Source organism: Martes martes, assembly GCF_963455335.1.
Source record: "Martes martes genome assembly, chromosome: 7".
NCBI lineage: Eukaryota > Metazoa > Chordata > Mammalia > Carnivora > Mustelidae > Martes > Martes martes.
This window is the reverse complement of record NC_137894.1, coordinates 31,870,412-31,886,928: the sequence shown is the minus strand read 5'-3', so window position 1 is coordinate 31,886,928 and position 16,517 is coordinate 31,870,412. Positions and strand designations below refer to the sequence as shown.

At 44.9% G+C, this 16,517-nt stretch overlaps 1 protein-coding gene across 3 annotated transcripts in view; it reads left to right on the top strand.

The window, feature by feature from the left end:
* Nucleotides 1-16,417, top strand: part of NEO1 (neogenin 1) — a 240,935-nt gene extending 224,518 nt beyond the window's left edge. For 2 of the 3 annotated variants that reach the window (XM_080808312.1, XM_080808311.1), the window contains exons 23-28: nucleotides 2,728-2,966; nucleotides 3,531-3,623; nucleotides 7,238-7,396; nucleotides 11,274-11,537; nucleotides 13,504-13,640; nucleotides 13,836-16,417. In XM_080808312.1, the coding sequence (XP_080664438.1) occupies nucleotides 2,728-2,966; nucleotides 3,531-3,623; nucleotides 7,238-7,396; nucleotides 11,274-11,537; nucleotides 13,504-13,640; nucleotides 13,836-13,919 (976 nt within the window). In that variant the 3' untranslated portion in view covers nucleotides 13,920-16,417. The remainder of the gene's footprint in view (nucleotides 1-2,727; nucleotides 2,967-3,530; nucleotides 3,624-7,237; nucleotides 7,397-11,273; nucleotides 11,538-13,503; nucleotides 13,641-13,835) is intronic. The other variant, XM_080808313.1, reaches the window with a different exon arrangement.
* The last annotated feature ends 100 nt before the right edge of the window (nucleotides 16,418-16,517 follow it).

The window sequence follows — 16,517 nt, the reverse complement described above, 5'->3', positions numbered from 1 at the left end:
TCTTTATTTAAAAGAATCTAAAAAAACAAAGTGATGGAATTCCTTAGTGCTTTGGGGATTTAAAATTAAAAGTAAATTTAAAGAAGCACTTATTCTTTAGATAGAGAGGTAGAGAAGTGAGTTGGTAATAGGCTCTGTACTTTGAATCTGCAAATCCTACAGATTTGGATCCTTTTGCTTAAAAGAATTGTGTCGAGTCTTCATGGGGCCTTTCCTCTCCCTCTCCCCATGACCATCTTTCCAGCCATTCCATGAACCACTGAAAAATATGTGTGAGCTTTTCTTCATACTTGTTTTCCCCTCTGAGGAAGTATCTCCCATTTCAATTGTAGCTGCTTATGGACACTTAAAACTCAAAGCTGACCGAGCATTTAGGGCCTAGCCCCTCATTGCTTCTCAACACATTCCTCATTAGCTACCTCACCACCATGTGATCCAAAACCTCCTTCAGTGTACTTCCTCCTACCGGAAGCCAGTTCTCCATTAATCCTCTGCATCTGAGTGGCTCTCATCTTTCTAAGACCTTATACTTGCTGTTCTCCCCTCCACACAGCTAACCTTTCACTCTCTTGGCTTTGTCTCTTCAGCGGGTAAGTATACTCATACCTCTTTTATCTTAAATCATTATAATTACAACCCTTATTCTACTCCCCACTAGCTGTTTACAAAGCCATCCTTCCCACCACCACAGACTCTCTTGATTACCGTATATACTCGTCCATTCTTTCATTGCCTTCTGATGCTTCATTTCTTGTCGATCTGGATTCTGCTCCTACCACTTCAACCAAATTGCTTTTGCTGAGGACCGATGACCTCCGCATTGTTAAAGCCAGGAGACATTTTTTTCATCCGTGTCTTAATCTCTCAGCAGTATTTAACTCAACTACTCCTTCCCTCTTGAAATACTCTCTTCTCCTGTATGTCATGATTGTATGTTCTTTTTCACATCTCCTCCTATCTACCCAGCCGTCAGACCTTCCTTGGGACCTGATCCTAGACTTACTTCTCCTTCTGTGCTCTCCCTCAGTGCTATCTACTCCCATGGCTTCATTTACTGTCTGCATTCCAGTTACTTCTGTGTTTCTATCTCTGGCCAAAGCCTCTTTTCTGAGTCTCAGACTTGCACGCTCTGTTGCCTCTTCTACATTTTCTCTTGAATGTCTCAGGGGCACTCACCATGTTCAAGACAGAATTTACAATCTTTTCTGCCAAGTCTGCTTCTACCTCCATTAATTCCAATGTTAGTAAATGACTTAGCCTCAAACTCTTGCTTCTTTACTCCCACCCCACCCCACCCCGCATCATTTATTCACCAAGTCTTATCATTTCTACCTCCTAAATAGATGTCAAATCTGCATCTTCTCTCCATTCCACTGTCCTAGGCCACTGTCAGTCATGACTAAGACTAGTGCAGTAGTATCCTAACTAGGCTCCTATTCTTTGCCCCACCCCATAAATCCATTCTTCACACCACAGTTGGAATAATTGTTTAGCTCAGAATTGATCTCCTTACTCTTCTGCTTAAAACCACGTAGTGGTTTCTCATCTCATAGAGGGAGGTCAAACTCTTGGCAGGTCTCCAAAAGCTCTTTATGATCTAGGCTACCTTTGCAGCATCATTTCATCATTCTCCACATTGTTCACTGTGCTTCTGCCACTCAGGACTTCTTACGGGCCCTCTGATATACCAGGCTGTCGTGCTTTGCTTCAAGGCTTTGACATAAGCTGATTTAATCACCTGCAAAGCATCTTCTTCCCTTCCTCCTTTAAGTCTTAACTTCAGTGTCACTTCTTTCTCCAGGTTTGTCCTAGCCACCTTATGCCAACTATTAAGAAATAACTGTAACACTTGGCATTTCATTAAGCTCAGAATATTTTAAAATAATGAGATCAACATCTGTCTTCCTCACTTGACCAGAAATGCTGAGGGCATAGCAGTCCAGTACATGAATTGACTGACATACAGTGGGTACCTAATAAATGCTTATTGAGTGGATAAGTGAGTGTGAGTGGGTGAATAGAGAAATTAAGGCACAGAGAAGTGGACGCTGTCATCCATTCTTCATTTTTATCCATTTGGTAGTCCCAGATTTGGGTTCCCTTCCTCTTTTATAAGCCACAGACTCCACCTCTATTCCAGTGTTATATTTCTAATTAATGTTCTCTCTATATTAATTGGAAATTGAGAAACATTCTGCTTTAGGGACAACTTAATTTTAAAATGCTGTCTAGTCTGTTGATAATTTAAAAAAAAAAAACAACCAAAGTCACAATGTAGTAGTCAAATATGCCCTTGTACATATCTTGAAATATGTGTGGACAAAGCAGAGATACATTTACTGTTCACAAAAGTAAACTTCTTTCCCGTCTTCTGTTGTTCTGTTTGTGTGTTTTTAGTTTCTGCCTTTGCTTAAGGCATCTCTCAGAAGGGCAGTTTTAATCACTCGGGCCTTTTCACAAATAAGTTCAAAAGAGTTACTTAAAAAAAAAAACAACCCTCTTGGGGCGCCTGCATGGCTCAGTGGATTGGGCCTCTGCCTTTGGCTCGGGTCATGATCTCAGGGTCCTGGGATCAAGCCCCACATTGGGCTCTCTGCTCAGTGGGGAGTCTGCTTCCCTTTCTCTCTGCCTGCCTCTCTGCCTGCTTGTGATCTCTCTCTCTCTCTCTGTCAAATAAATAAAATCTTAAAAAAACAAAAACAAAAACCCTCTTACATCTGTGCCTAGGAAACGAGCTGCTTGCAAATCAGTGAACGGCTCCCACAAGTACAAAGGGAACTCCAAAGATGTCAAACCGCCGGACCTCTGGATCCATCATGAGAGACTGGAGCTGAAACCCATCGATAAGTCTCCAGACCCAAACCCCATCATGACTGATACTCCAATTCCTCGTAACTCTCAAGATATCACACCAGTTGACAATTCCATGGATAGCAACATCCATCAAAGGCGGAATTCTTACAGAGGTGCAGGTTGTCCCCAAATGTGGGAGAACTATTTCCATTTAAATCATTTTCCATTTCCTACAGTTGCCTGAATTTGGCGATTCCTATGTGAGGTTAGGTTTAAAGAAATGTGTATTGTGGGATTTGGTCAACATCTGATAAAGAATAGATAGTTTGGGAAAACATAGCTTGTTACTGGGGAGAGGTTCCGTGCCCAGATGAGACAGCCTTCTAGATCTGTTAGGTCTCTTCTCAGGTATCAGCAACTTGATACTGAAGCACTTGAGACAACCTCGCCTATGTCTGTACATTTCATCCTCTCCCTTCCTTTAGAGTCTGCCTCTTTTTGTGGTGGTCAGAATGTTCTTGGTCTGGACACTCAAACTCCAGACTGAAGCATAGTAGGCGACATTGTGTCAACTGCACTGACTCTCAGCAGAGACTCCTCTAATGGGAGTTGTTTGCGAGTTCTGACCATTATGTTGTTTGCGAGTTCTGACCCCTCCACTGGGAATGTTTTACCACTGAGGCTGCTTAGTGGCCTGGGGCACACGCTTATAACTAACCTCCATATTTGCTGTCTAGGGCATGAATCAGAGGACAGCATGTCTACACTGGCTGGAAGGCGGGGAATGAGACCAAAAATGATGATGCCCTTTGACTCCCAGCCACCCCAGCGTAAGTGAAAACCTCTCATTTCCCCTGTGCTGCCAGTCTACCCAGTTGTCCTGGGGAGCCACTACGAATGATGTCTTTGACTTCACGTGATCCTGACACAAAAGATGACCCACTGATGAGGCTTTGGCACCTTGGCAAGAAATACCAAACACTTTCATATTTTGCAATTTATATCTTTCTTGAGATAAATAAGCTAAAAAGCCAACTACTCCCATCTCCCAGGAGCAGAGAAGTAACCAGTCTCCCTAACAGTAAGCACAACATCTGTATAGGAGGATGGAAAAATGTCATTCCAGGCTGGAGCTAAAGATAGCCGGATGTCACAGTATTCCTTAGACTTCCTGATACACATTCAGTGTTGATGGACACCTGTCATTTTTTAAATTAATTAATTAAATTAATTAATTAATTTTTAAGTTTACAGAACAGAGTTTTTGAAACAAAATTTTTCAACCTTAATTGACCATGCCTCACTTTGATAAGCATAAAAATTACTCGGCCTCCTTTAATAATATTTGAAATTCAAAGTAAGTGTGAAAACCAAAAAACAATGGAACAAACCAATGCTTTTGTTCAAACTACTGTGTCTTCTCCCTTGTCACTGTTTTCAAGGTAGGGAGGCCATTCAGACCAGCTAGCACAGTGGGGCTTTCAGGTGAGGGTCCCCCGTGCCATCCTACAGTGAAAAAGCCACCCACCTACTGATAACAAGTTTTTCCAGTTCTGTACCAGAAGTATTTATTGTAAGCTGAACAGATACCCAGTAAGCCGTAGCACTGTCAGACACCTAGATTCAAATCCTGAAAGCATCCACTCGATCACTTTTCAGTTTAACCTAAATGAGCTTTTGAGTTTTTTATTAATTTCTTAAGATGTCCCATTTCAGAACTCTCAGCCACCTCTCTGTCGACAAGTGACAGAGATTTAAATAATCACAGATACCCTACACACCAAAGAAGTAAACCATGGCTCCCTATACTTGGAAACTGGTGAAACATCCAGGTGTGTAAATGCACACACACTGTCACACTCACTGTGCACAGACATGCAGATGCTAGATTCTGAAAGTCAGCTTTGGAAGAGAAAGGACTGATTGATTAGCAGGTCATTTTTGCACAAAGTAGGGACCATGATGAAAAAAGAAGGGCCTGAACTTGGAAGCATGCAGGGAAAATCATGGTTTCCCTCTTATGAGAGGTGCCCTGGCTGGGGTCCCAGGTCTAAAAACGTAAGTGTCTGAAAAGGATAAACCCATTGCAGTTGTGTTTGTTGTATAGCAGGATGATAGCGGGACTGCGTGTTTGTTTTGTACAACATTTTAGTTTTACCTGAACTGGCTTTCTTTTTTTTTTTTTAGATTTTTATTTATTTATTTGACAGAAATCACAAGTAGGCAGAGAGGCAGGCAGAAGCGGGTGGAGGAAGCAAGCTCCCTGCTGAGCAGAGAGCCAGATGCGGGGCTTGATCCCAAGACTCTGGGATCATGACCTGAGCCGAAGGCAGAGGCTTAACCCACTGAGCCACCCAGGCGCCCCGAACTGGCTTCTTTTTAAATGTTAAGGAGAAAAGATATGTTGTACCAGTTGGTATCAGTTTTTTTTTTTTCTTTTTCTTTTTTGGGGGATGGGCAAGGAGTACCTATAAATATACAGTATTACTTAATTTGTGCCTCGGTAGGTGGGTGAGTGAGTGGATTCTTTAACTCAAGATTCTGAAAACAGGTATTCCAATATGCTTGTGAGATCTCCTTTTCCCCACCTGGCTCCAGTCCTTTTTCTCAGGCTGAGTTCCCCTGGAGTCTGTCTCCCTATCCACCCACCTGGCCTTCAGCAGCTGAGCACTGCTGGGAAGCACTTGACTACACTGGACAGAGGTTCAGTCAGCCTTGTATAAGGCCTTGCTCAGAAGCGCCAGGACCCAAGGCAACTGACAGCTAGTGATTGCTGGCTGTATTCTAGGGAGGTGCTTTCACATTGTCTTTTTTATATACCCAGTTTGGGAAGACTGGAAATGCCTTCAAAAAGAGAAAGTTCTGTTTTTCTGTGCTAGAGTCCTGCATACTGAGAATGCTTCTCAGGTTGTACTTCCTAGGTAAAAGGCCTTAATTCTAGAAAATACTGATGCTGAAGCTCCCTGCTTCAGAAAACCACCTCCCTTCCCCTAAAGGAGGTGCTGCCTCCCAGATTACCCTGAATCTCCTCTGCTGGCTTTTCCAAGTTGTGTTTTGCTCCTAAGGACCTCCTGAGCCTTCTGGCCTCTGAGTGTAGGGAACGCCCCTGTTTTGTTCCCCAAACCTTAAGGAGGGAAGGGGCAGTGACACTCCAGGGCCCATGGCTGCTTGTGCCATCTGCCTGTCTGGCAAGTGGCCAGGGCAGGAAATAGCTGGAGAATAAAAGTGTCTAGAATTTTTCTTCACTAGAGTAATGTTGAGTGGCCCCTCAAAGATCTACGGAGATCCTTGGTGAGAGAGACATTTAATAGACTCCAAAGGCTAATTAAGTTTTATCACAGTTCGTGAAGCCCTTGCTTAGAGGAGAAAAAGGTCCCCTGTGTTCCTAATCAGCCCTACCTCTTTGCCTCTTTGAGGGGTTTAGAGCTGTCCGTGCTGGTCTTAAACGTTCTGCTTCTAAAACTACTCTAAGGGAGTACCTAAGAGAAGCCCCAACTGGGCTTCTGATTTTGTTTGCATCTCTAGGATCGATAATGAAGCCTCATTAGAGGAGTGTTTGTCTTCATAGAAAGTTATATATGGAATATCTGTGTGGAAATTTGGATTCGTTAGCAAAATGCAGCAAATTTAATTCCTTAGCCAATGTGGGAAGGAAGGATGCAATTAGGAAAGATCCATTTATATTTTAAAATGTGAATGGATGTGACCGAGCTCCCAGACTAGAAGCAGTTAAGAGACGGTGCCATAGTCCTGTGTTTCATGCTTTTCATGCTAGAGGAGTTCAGTTCTATTTACATTCCTTTTAAGATAGGAAAAACTGATTAACTGATTAAACTGATTAAACTCATCAAACTCATCCATTCAGCCTAAATACTTATTGCATGCCTCATTCAACAATAAGAAAAAAATAACGTATTAGGAATATACTCGAAGGAAAAGAAACTTCTATTTTTTTATCAGGAGAAAAAAATGATAGAAACCTAAACCATCATTTGTTTGCTTACGGATTTATATTTTGTGACATATTGTGACATTTTGTGACATATTCAAATAGATATTTTTAATAACTCATGTAATCCATGTTTATTGTAGAGGAATTGGAAATACAAATAAACCAAGAGAAGTTTTTTTTTTTTTTTTAACTCCTGACCATGCTACCCCTCAAGATAATCCCATTAACATTTTAGTGTGTATTCCTCAGAGGTTTTTTCTGTGTGTGTATGTGTGTATACATATATAGATAGATAAGTGCATAGGAGCATGTTGATTCAAAAAAAAAAGTAAAATCCATGGCTAATTGTTCACACCAGCCAGCCGCCCCCCAGAAGCCAAGGGAATGGTTGTACTGTGTGGGAGGGGCAGGGGTGGCTTTGCTCTGGAACTGTGACTTGTGTGTGTCTGTGCAAGCATGTTAAGCACTTCTCTGTCTTGTGTTCATCCACAGCTGTGATTAGTGCCCATCCCATCCATCCCCTCGATAACCCTCACCATCATTTCCACTCCAGCAGCCTCGCTTCTCCAGCTCGCAGTCATCTCTACCACCCGGGCAGCCCGTGGCCCGTTGGCACATCCCTGTCCCTTTCAGACAGGGCCAATTCCACAGGTGAGAGATGAGGCTCGAGCCCCAGATGGAAAGCATTCCAAGAGTTGGCAAGCTGAAATGGGAAGGACTTGCCCTGCCTAGAAGGATTTGGAATTTTTCTGTGTTGTTTTTGTGTCATAACGTTTCTGTTATTGACTCAAATTGATTTCTGTAAAATTCACCACCCCCCGTTTTTTCTCCCTAAGTTGGTAAGTGCTTGGTGCAAGGTGTCCTCTTAGTAAAAACACAGTAACTCAAATCACATAACCTTGTCTTGTTTCATCAAGTTGCATCATGCTTCAGTCATGTTTTGTTTATTTTTTAATCTTCCAATCTGAACGGAAAACTCATTCGGGTTGATTTTCAGTCACGAGATGTGGACCTCCCCTTGCAGTTGCTCTGTGGCTAGGAGGGTCTGTAGGGTGCCGTAAGATAATTCTCATATTAGATCTTATACACACTCCTGTTGTGGCCCAAAGTAAGAAATGCATCCAGGGCCAGCAGGGCCAGCTGGGGCCATTCACAGCTCTGTGAATTTTGTGTACATTGTAAACCTCAAGTTGCCCAAAGGATTACTGACGTTAGAAGAGGCTGCACAGGCATGCATCATCTCTAAAAAACAGGAAATGAGCCTAAAAACTGCAGTGCATTTAAAGAAATACATTGCCAGATAAACATGTCCCCAGTTTGGAAATCTTAGGAAATAGCATTATTGAACAGTTTCAAGGAGGAGTGGAACAAATACTGTTGGTCCTCCTTAAATGAAAATTAACTTCCATCCTGTCAGTGTTAGGTGCAAATCTAGTAACTTCTCATATGTACAGTATGTTCTTTCTCCATCATTTGAAATGTGTCTGTTAATAGTTACGATGTTATGAGTAGAATTAAATTTTGCTCGTTCTGGAAAATAAGGGAATTTCAAGTGAATTCCACTTCAAAAGCACCTCAAAACCTCATGCTAGAAGTTTGGGTTACCAATAACATTCCCCCTCTCTAAGTTTTGATCAATTGGAAACACACCCAAAACATCAAATGAAGATCACAGCTTTATTAAGGGGCTGCCTACTAACTCCCAGAGCTTTACTTGGTTTGCATTCTCCAAACCAAGTGGAGAATGCCACTTAAACTCGTGTCTAAAATGGGCCTTCCTGCTCTCTCCTTCCAGATCCAGGTTTGGGGCCCTTGCCTTAAGGAAAGACAGTCCACTGGCCGTTGTCTGGAGAACCAAATTCTGCCTCATAGACCTAGTCTCAGACAGAACAGAGACTGGAAAGCAGCCTTCCAGATCTGCTCTTGGAAAGCAGTTTTTGTGTCCTGACTCTCTTTCTATATTTTTAAGGCAGAAGAATCCCACCCAGTAGGATGTGGGCCTGCCTGAGGGCATGTCAGGCTCTTCTCAATCAGATTAGCCCCCTCTTCCTTCCTCTCCGACTAGGAGGGGGTTGAAGGTTGGCAAGGAGCAGAGCGGCCTTTACCCGGCCCTGATCCAGGTGGTCTAGTGCTGCTAAAATTTCCTTTCTCAGTAAACTTGAGCAGACAGTGAAGAGAGGAAAAAGTAGTGATTTGTATCACTACAGGCTTCATCACTTTAATGACCAGAGGGAGATAAAGAAGGTAAACTAATGACAGGGAAAGTCACTGAAGACAGTTCAGAAACATAGAGCAAGTGTCTAGAAATGATCCACATTCTCTCACCGTTGTATTTTCCTGGGTCGCTGGAGCTCAGTGCTGCCACCAGCCCTATGCATGTGGGCTAAGCTTGGCTAGGACTTGGCCAGGGTAGGGCTGTCCCTGCCCTAGAGAGCCACCACTTGACACAGGAAGAGCACTTTCCACTTGTCCAAGCCCTCGGCCAGTGTAAACTTTGTATCTTAAACCCTGAAAGGTAAATCATTCAGGAAGCAGGCCCTTAGGCAAGGGTGAAATCTTAATGACAGGATAGTTTTCCTTGTGGGGCAGCCATGTCACACCCTTCACTGGGAATATAACATGCCCGGTGCCCTCTCCAGTTACACAGCAAGGTGGCCCTGGTATGTGGCAGCAGGCCAGGGTTCTGACTCGGACTATTCTCCTTTTTTACATTTCCCACCACCTCTTGGACCCCGAGAAGCTTATACATCAAAGTAAGGCATTTGAGGCGGCCGAGGTAGGCCCTGTGTGCTCAGAGCTGACCTGACCCGTCTCCCAGCACAGGCTGACATGGTCCAGGCTGGAGTCTGCTTCTTCTCTCCTACCCCCTTCTCCCCTCTCTAACCGGCTTCTCCCCAGCCCAGGACTGCACAGAGTAAGACCAGTAGCTCCCTAGCTGTGGTTATCGCTGGCTCCAGGAAGCACAAGAAATGAGGTCCTCAGGGCACCCCTCTTGAGAGAATGAGAAGTGACATAGGCCTAGTAGGGTTAATCACAGCCAGGCTTTCCACACTGGGGGAAGGTGTGTGAGTCCCTCACCCCTGGGACCCAAGATCTTTAATCTGAGGGTAAGTTAGCACTCATGACTGTGGCGTCCTGTCTCCTGGGAGCCCAAGGGAATAGATTCAATGTTACCTCAGTAACAAGGGCAGGGAGAGGTTGGATTTCTACATGCTGCTCATGCATTACTACTTTGAAAAGTTGATTTTCCTTTTTGAAGTGGAGGACTGTAGGAGTCAGGGGAGGCCCTCCTTTTCTGACTGCCCGGTGCAGCCCGTTTGCCCTGAGCTGGTGTCTCCAGGCCCATCCTCGGGATAGGGATGTGGGTCCGCACCAGCTCACACTGTTTAAAAGGGCTTCCTTTTAAAGGGGACCCGTAGTACTGGAAATGGAAGGGCAGTGTAATGTGGGAGTTCCAAGCATGGGCTTGGGAGTCGGGGCTCAGGGATTCAGATTCCTGTCCTCACCGTTCTGAGTCCATGAGCAGCACCTACCATCCCGGTGCCTTCTGAGTTACTGTGAGCATAGAATGAGCTAAGGAATGTAGAGCACACAGCATAGTGGCTGGCTCAGAGTAAGCACTCAGTAATTTACAAAGAAAAGAACCTTATCAATTATTCAGGTCCTGTGTTCAGCACATTTCATACATCTTCTCAATCCTCACTGAATTATGTTGTCCTCCCTGTTTTGTAGGTGAAGAAAGAGACCCAGATTCAGTGACTGCCAAGTTAACCCAGCTCGTATGCCAGATTTATATCCCAGGTTTATCTGACTCCAAAGCCAGTGGTTTTTCTATCCCGTCACGTTCTTCCTTAGTCGTCCCCTTCTCCAGGCTGATCTTCCCCTATCTTTTTCTCTCTGGACCCACACCCTTTATGTGGCATGTTCTTAAAGCTATTTTCAGACCTCTGGACTATTTGGTTGTCCAGGTCTCCCTTGAGCTGTGGGGCTTTTGCTCTGGTGAGGCCATGCACAGTCCCCCAAGGGCATGCAGGGCCTGTGGCATTGCTTCCTCTGTAGTAACCAGCAGGCCTTGTGGGCACACCTGGTGCTTGTCAGGCAGACATGTTATCTATAAGGCAGACATGTTATCTATATGACAGACCAGTTTCTAAGACCATCGGTCAGTCAATGAGTGATGTTTTTAATCTCCTTTTATATTCACATCTTAATAGACAATAGCCCCGGGAACCTTTATGTCTACTCCCTAGTAAGTACTCAGGAGAATGCTGTAAAACTGTGACCACTTAGCTGTGTGGGCGAGAACATTTCAGCAGAGCAGCTGGTTGGCAAAGTTGTTTGGGACTCTTTTGAATTAGTCCATTCTTACCTGGCCTTGGCAGTGGTGCTAATCCATGTTCCCTTGGACTAACACTGGTCCTGAGCTTATTGAGCTGATTTCAGGGGCCCTTAGAAGTAGCCAGAACCCTGGTATGCGCGTGTGTTTAATGGTAGAAGAAATGCTAACATTTAGACTTTCCTGCTGTAGAGTCCGTTCGAAATACCCCCAGCACTGACACCATGCCAGCCTCCTCGTCTCAAACATGCTGTACTGATCACCAGGACCCTGAAGGTGCTACCAGTTCCTCTTACTTGGCAAGCTCCCAAGAGGAAGATTCAGGCCAGAGTCTTCCTACAGCCCACGTGCGCCCTTCCCACCCATTGAAGAGCTTTGCTGTGCCGGCAATCCCACCCCCAGGCCCTCCCACCTATGATCCCGCGCTGCCAAGCACACCGTTACTATCCCAGCAAGGTGAGTGAGGACAGCAGCACCACTGGCAGGACCCTTTGGCTCTGGCTTGTGGCACAAGTCACCTCTTTGATAATAGCAAATGCCTTCCAGGCTTATCCTAGTAGTTCAGAGTAGCTGGAAGTCATTGCCCCTTTCAAGAAGTATATGGGCTCCCCTCCCTGGGCAATGCATATGAACTAGAGAATAATACTGTGGGGAGTGAGGGCTGGCTTTCTGAATCGTGTTTTGGGTGCAGAATTCTTGGTGGTAAAATCCAGTGGCTATAGGTGTGGACAACAGATCTAGTCCACTTAGCCTCCCCAAAATGCCTCCCTCTGTAGGGTTCCTACAAGGTAGGGAAGGATTGGGGAGGACAAGACATGGAAGTAAGGGACCCTTCAGATGGGATGGAATTCAGTTCCTCAAGTTCACCTCGTCCCCACGAAGCACCTAACCTGAAAAGCATGCTTTCCCCTACTTCTCCACGTCTGTTATGATTGTCTGTTTTAGAGTAAGTCAGTGGTTTTCAAGCTTTTTGGTCTCAGGACCCCTTTATAGTCTTAAAACCTATTGAGACCATGAAGGAGCTTTTCTTTACATGGGCTAGATCTACCAATATTTAGTGTATTAGAAATTAAAATTTTAAGCTCTTTTATTAACTCATTTAAAAATAGCAAATCTATCATGTAAAATAAATAGCATATTTTTATGAAAAATAACTTTCCAAAACAAAAATATAGAAAGAAAAGTGCCATTGTCTTGTATTTTCACAAATCCCTGTAATGTCTGGCTTAATAGGAGGGAGCTGGATTCTCAAACCTGCTTCTGCACTCAGTCTGTCGTAACATGTTATTTTGGTTGAAGTGTAAGAAGAAAACCTGGTCTCACAGATAGGAATTTGGAAAAGGGAAGAGTATTTTTGTAACCTTTTCAGACTGGATATTCTTTTTTTAATACTATAGCAAAACACAAGAAGTTGTATTTTCTTATGGGTTTGTTTGTAATGTAATATAACCATACCCATGAACTGTTTGTACTCTGTTTCATGAAAATCCATCCATCTTGTACTTTGAATGCATGATATCGGACATCATTTGGAAAATATTGGTTCAGCAAGTTATACAGATCCTCCAAAACTTAACACAGTTCATTATACAAAATGTAAAAATACATTTATTAATATCACCAAAGTCTGTAAGTATTGGGAGGCTTTCAAGCTCTTGGTGGCACATACAAGTTTTTCAAGATTCTAATTTTCACTTGAAACTTGTATTTTATCATTGGCAATAAAAACTGTCCATTGTTTTTCTTGAAGTGACTGGCTTACTTTACTTACCATTTAGAAAATGGCTTCCCAGTGCTCAAGTCTGAATAACTAGTATGACTGTCAGTCTTTCTTTGGACTGACATTGGTGTTTCATGACAGAAGCCACAGTTCCTCTTGTAACTCAAGCTGTCACAAAGGTCCTGAGCTCCAGTCAGCCACCGTCCTGTAATAGACGGAAGTACTATATGCATACTTTCCATTTTGTCACATAGGATAAAGGATGTATAATCAAGGTTAAGATTTAGTAAAGTAATTTTTATTACTTTATTAAGGATGATCTTAAGTTAAACCTTTTTTTTTTTTTTTAATGTTAGGCATGTCCGTGAATGACTTTGCAGTTTGGTGCCACTGCCCTAATTTATGCTCAGGCTGCAGCGGTTTTACCCACTGTTGTTTTCATACCATCAGCGCAGAGGCAAAAATGTCTTATTATTGTGAAAGGAATTTTGACCTTACTTCTAATTTTCTAAAGCCAAATGGAACTGTTTCTCAAGCCACTTTCTCCCTCCTTCCCTCAAGTGCAGTGCCTTTTCAGAGCAAGAGCTGCGCACTGGGTCTGGGTGCATCCCTCACCCTGAAGCAGCATCTGGACCTTAGTTGCCTTTGTGAGATCTGGGGGAGCAGCTCGGCCACACCCCTAATGATACCCTTTCCCCTCAGCTCTGAACCATCACATTCACTCGGTGAAGACGGCCTCCATTGGGACTTTAGGAAGGAGCCGGCCTCCGATGCCAGTGGTGGTGCCTAGTGCCCCTGATGTGCAGGAGACCACAAGGATGCTGGAAGACTCCGAGAGTGTAAGTTCCTGGGCCACCAGCCCAGCCAGGATGTCAGGTGTGTGTCCCGTGGCCTGCGAGTGTGCCGGTCACACTATGTTGTATGCAGGCCCAGAAGTGTGAAGCAGATGCACTCACACGTTGAGCAGACATCCCTGAGCATCTCCTCTGTGCCAGGAGCGGTGCTGATGGCTTATGTGCCTTCTCTTTCCCCAGAGCTATGAACCAGATGAGCTGACCAAAGAGATGGCCCACCTGGAAGGACTAATGAAGGACCTAAACGCCATCACGACAGCATGAGACCTTCCCCAGGACCTGACTGCAGACCTGGGTCAAGAAGTCTTGGGACAGAGCCTGGAAAGCAAGGATTGTACAGAGCACGTGAGGACAGCACTTAAGAACACAGAGCGAGCAAGCAGACCAGCCGGCGCCCCTGCGTGGGGCCGGCTCCAGGCACGGCCACCTGCCTTCTCCTGGTCGTCCTGGAAGAAGCCCTTGTCAAGGCGGCTTCCCTTTGCCTGCTGATACCCTGCAGGACTGGGCACCATGGGCCAAAATTTTGTGTCCGGGGAAGAGGCAAGAAGTGCACCGTACATTTCATTTTGTGGTCAGGCTGTGTCTTCGTACTGCGGCCGCATCGCCTTCATGGAGTGTAGACATTGGCATTCACGTACAGTTTTATTTGTGTCCTATTTTATTTTACCTTCGAAAGAAAAACACTATCAAAAACCAAGGGAGTCCATGGTGTTCTCCACAAGTGGTTGACATTTGACTACTTGTCTGAATTACATATGGAAAGTCATTGACAGTGTGGGTTGTTCCAGGGGTTGGCTTGTTTTTTGTTTTTATTTTTGAATTCCGAGTCATTGCATCCTCTACCAGCTGTTAATCCATCACTTTGAGGGGGGAGGAAATGTTGCATTGCTGTTTGTAAGCTTTTTTATTATTTTTTATTATAATTATTAAAGGCCTGACTTTTCTCCTCTCATCACTGTGAGATCACAGATCTATTTGAATGAAATGTAACATTGAAAAGACTTGTTTGTTGCTTTCTGTGCAGTTTCAAAGTATTGGGGTGGGGGTGGGCCGGGGGATTGGGAATAGGAAGTGGAGGGACTGCTGAGGTCTGTGAATGTTTCAGTCGTCGTGCTTTCTTCCAGAAGCCTTCAGAGAACGGAAGCATCTTCTTTTTCGTCCTGTCCTGGCATGTCCATCTCTATTGTCACTAAGTTGCAACTGGACTTTCGTTTGGATCTTGTTAAAAAATTCTTCTGTGCAATAGGTGAGTTAGAGGACTTAGCTGCCCTGATGAGTGGGTCACATCCTGGTGAGAATGTCCATGCTGAGGAGCCAGTGCCGCACTTCCGATCTCTGGAGTGACGCGGAGCAGGCCAAGAGCCCCAGCCGTTCCCGGAAAGTCAGGGGGCAAGACAAAGCCCCTTCCTGCTGTCACCATGTGTTCCCTGGGGGTTGCGGGAGGTAAAGAAAGGCACTTGGTTTCCTCACAGGACTCCTTGCTTCTCTCTAGTTCCTGTCCTTGGCCAGTCTGGCTCTCGCTGCAGTGTTTCAGAGCCCCCTAGGGAAAGCACTCACAAGAACGAGGCTGGCAGGGTCTGCAGCACCCCCAAGGCTCTCCGCTCCTTTCTGAACATTGTTCTGGAGGTAGCAGGGGACAGGGACAGCGGAGGTGACCACCGCCTCTTCCATCCCAGCAGCTCAGCGAAGCCCCTGATCAGCATGGGGTAGCAGGAGGCTCCTGGGACATGCTGGGAGGCCCTTTGCCTTTGCAAACAGCCCTTACGTTCTTTGTCTTAAAAAGGTAAGGAGCTGAGGTGGGTTGTTTTTTTAAATATTGAGAATATTAACAAAATCCAGGACTGACCATCAGGCATCTTCCCCTACTCCCCCCAAGTCCCCAGAAGGCAGTGTGGAAGGTGCATCAGGCTTTGTTTCTGTAGCCAGGAAGAGGTCAGCTGCTGAGACCACAGGCGGGTACCCAGCCCACCAGCCCCAGGGGCCCTGGGCTCTTCCCTGGCCCCACAGACACCCCACTTGCCTTTGTACAGTCGTTATTTCTCCTTTTGAGGTCTTCACACATGTTTGGTTTTGTAGATGAACTCTGTATTTATTATTTTGGGGGCAATGAGAAGTGCAATGCCGGGAGTCCTGCCGCCGTGCCAGCCGGTCACAGAGGACTGTGCCAGGTGGGATTCTGGAAAACCAGTGCACTTAAACTGGTCCTGAGGAGAGCACTCTGGACACCAGGAGGGCTAGATTCCCCAGAAGCTGTCTTACCTTTTGCCCAAAGAAACGTGCTCGGTATTCGGGGCGTTCCCTCCCGCGAACCCTGACACTCGTGTTACCTCAGGGCCTCGGCACCTGGATACTGCCGCAGAACGGGGGCGGGGGGAGGGGCCTATTTTTAAATAAAATAACTGTTCAAAGTTGGGGGATTTTTTAAAATTAAGAAAAAGGAAAGCTATTCTGTATTGCACCTTTTCACAGTTTAATACATTTTCTTACATATTCCTGTGATTTTTGAGATTAAACCATTGTGTGTCTTGTAATGTCCTAGTTGCGCTGCTGCTCGGCAGCTTCCTTCAGGAGGATTTGGAACAAACGTGTCTGTTGCCTTGTTGCCTGCTGGAGGGGGGCCTGGAGGGCTGCTGGGGACTGGTTTCTGTACACACTTGTTTGGCCTTTTCTGTAGTTGATGCTGTAAACTCTATGGCTTTTTAAAAAACAATTTCATGTTTTTATTTAGTATTGGAAATCCAATACACTTTTTTAATCCAATCAAACTCCAGTGTGGTCAAAGAGTTTGTTTACTTGTTTACTTTTTCCTTAAGAAAACAAGAGCTTTGGCATCCCTGGTTCCCGGCCTCGACATGACTTCAC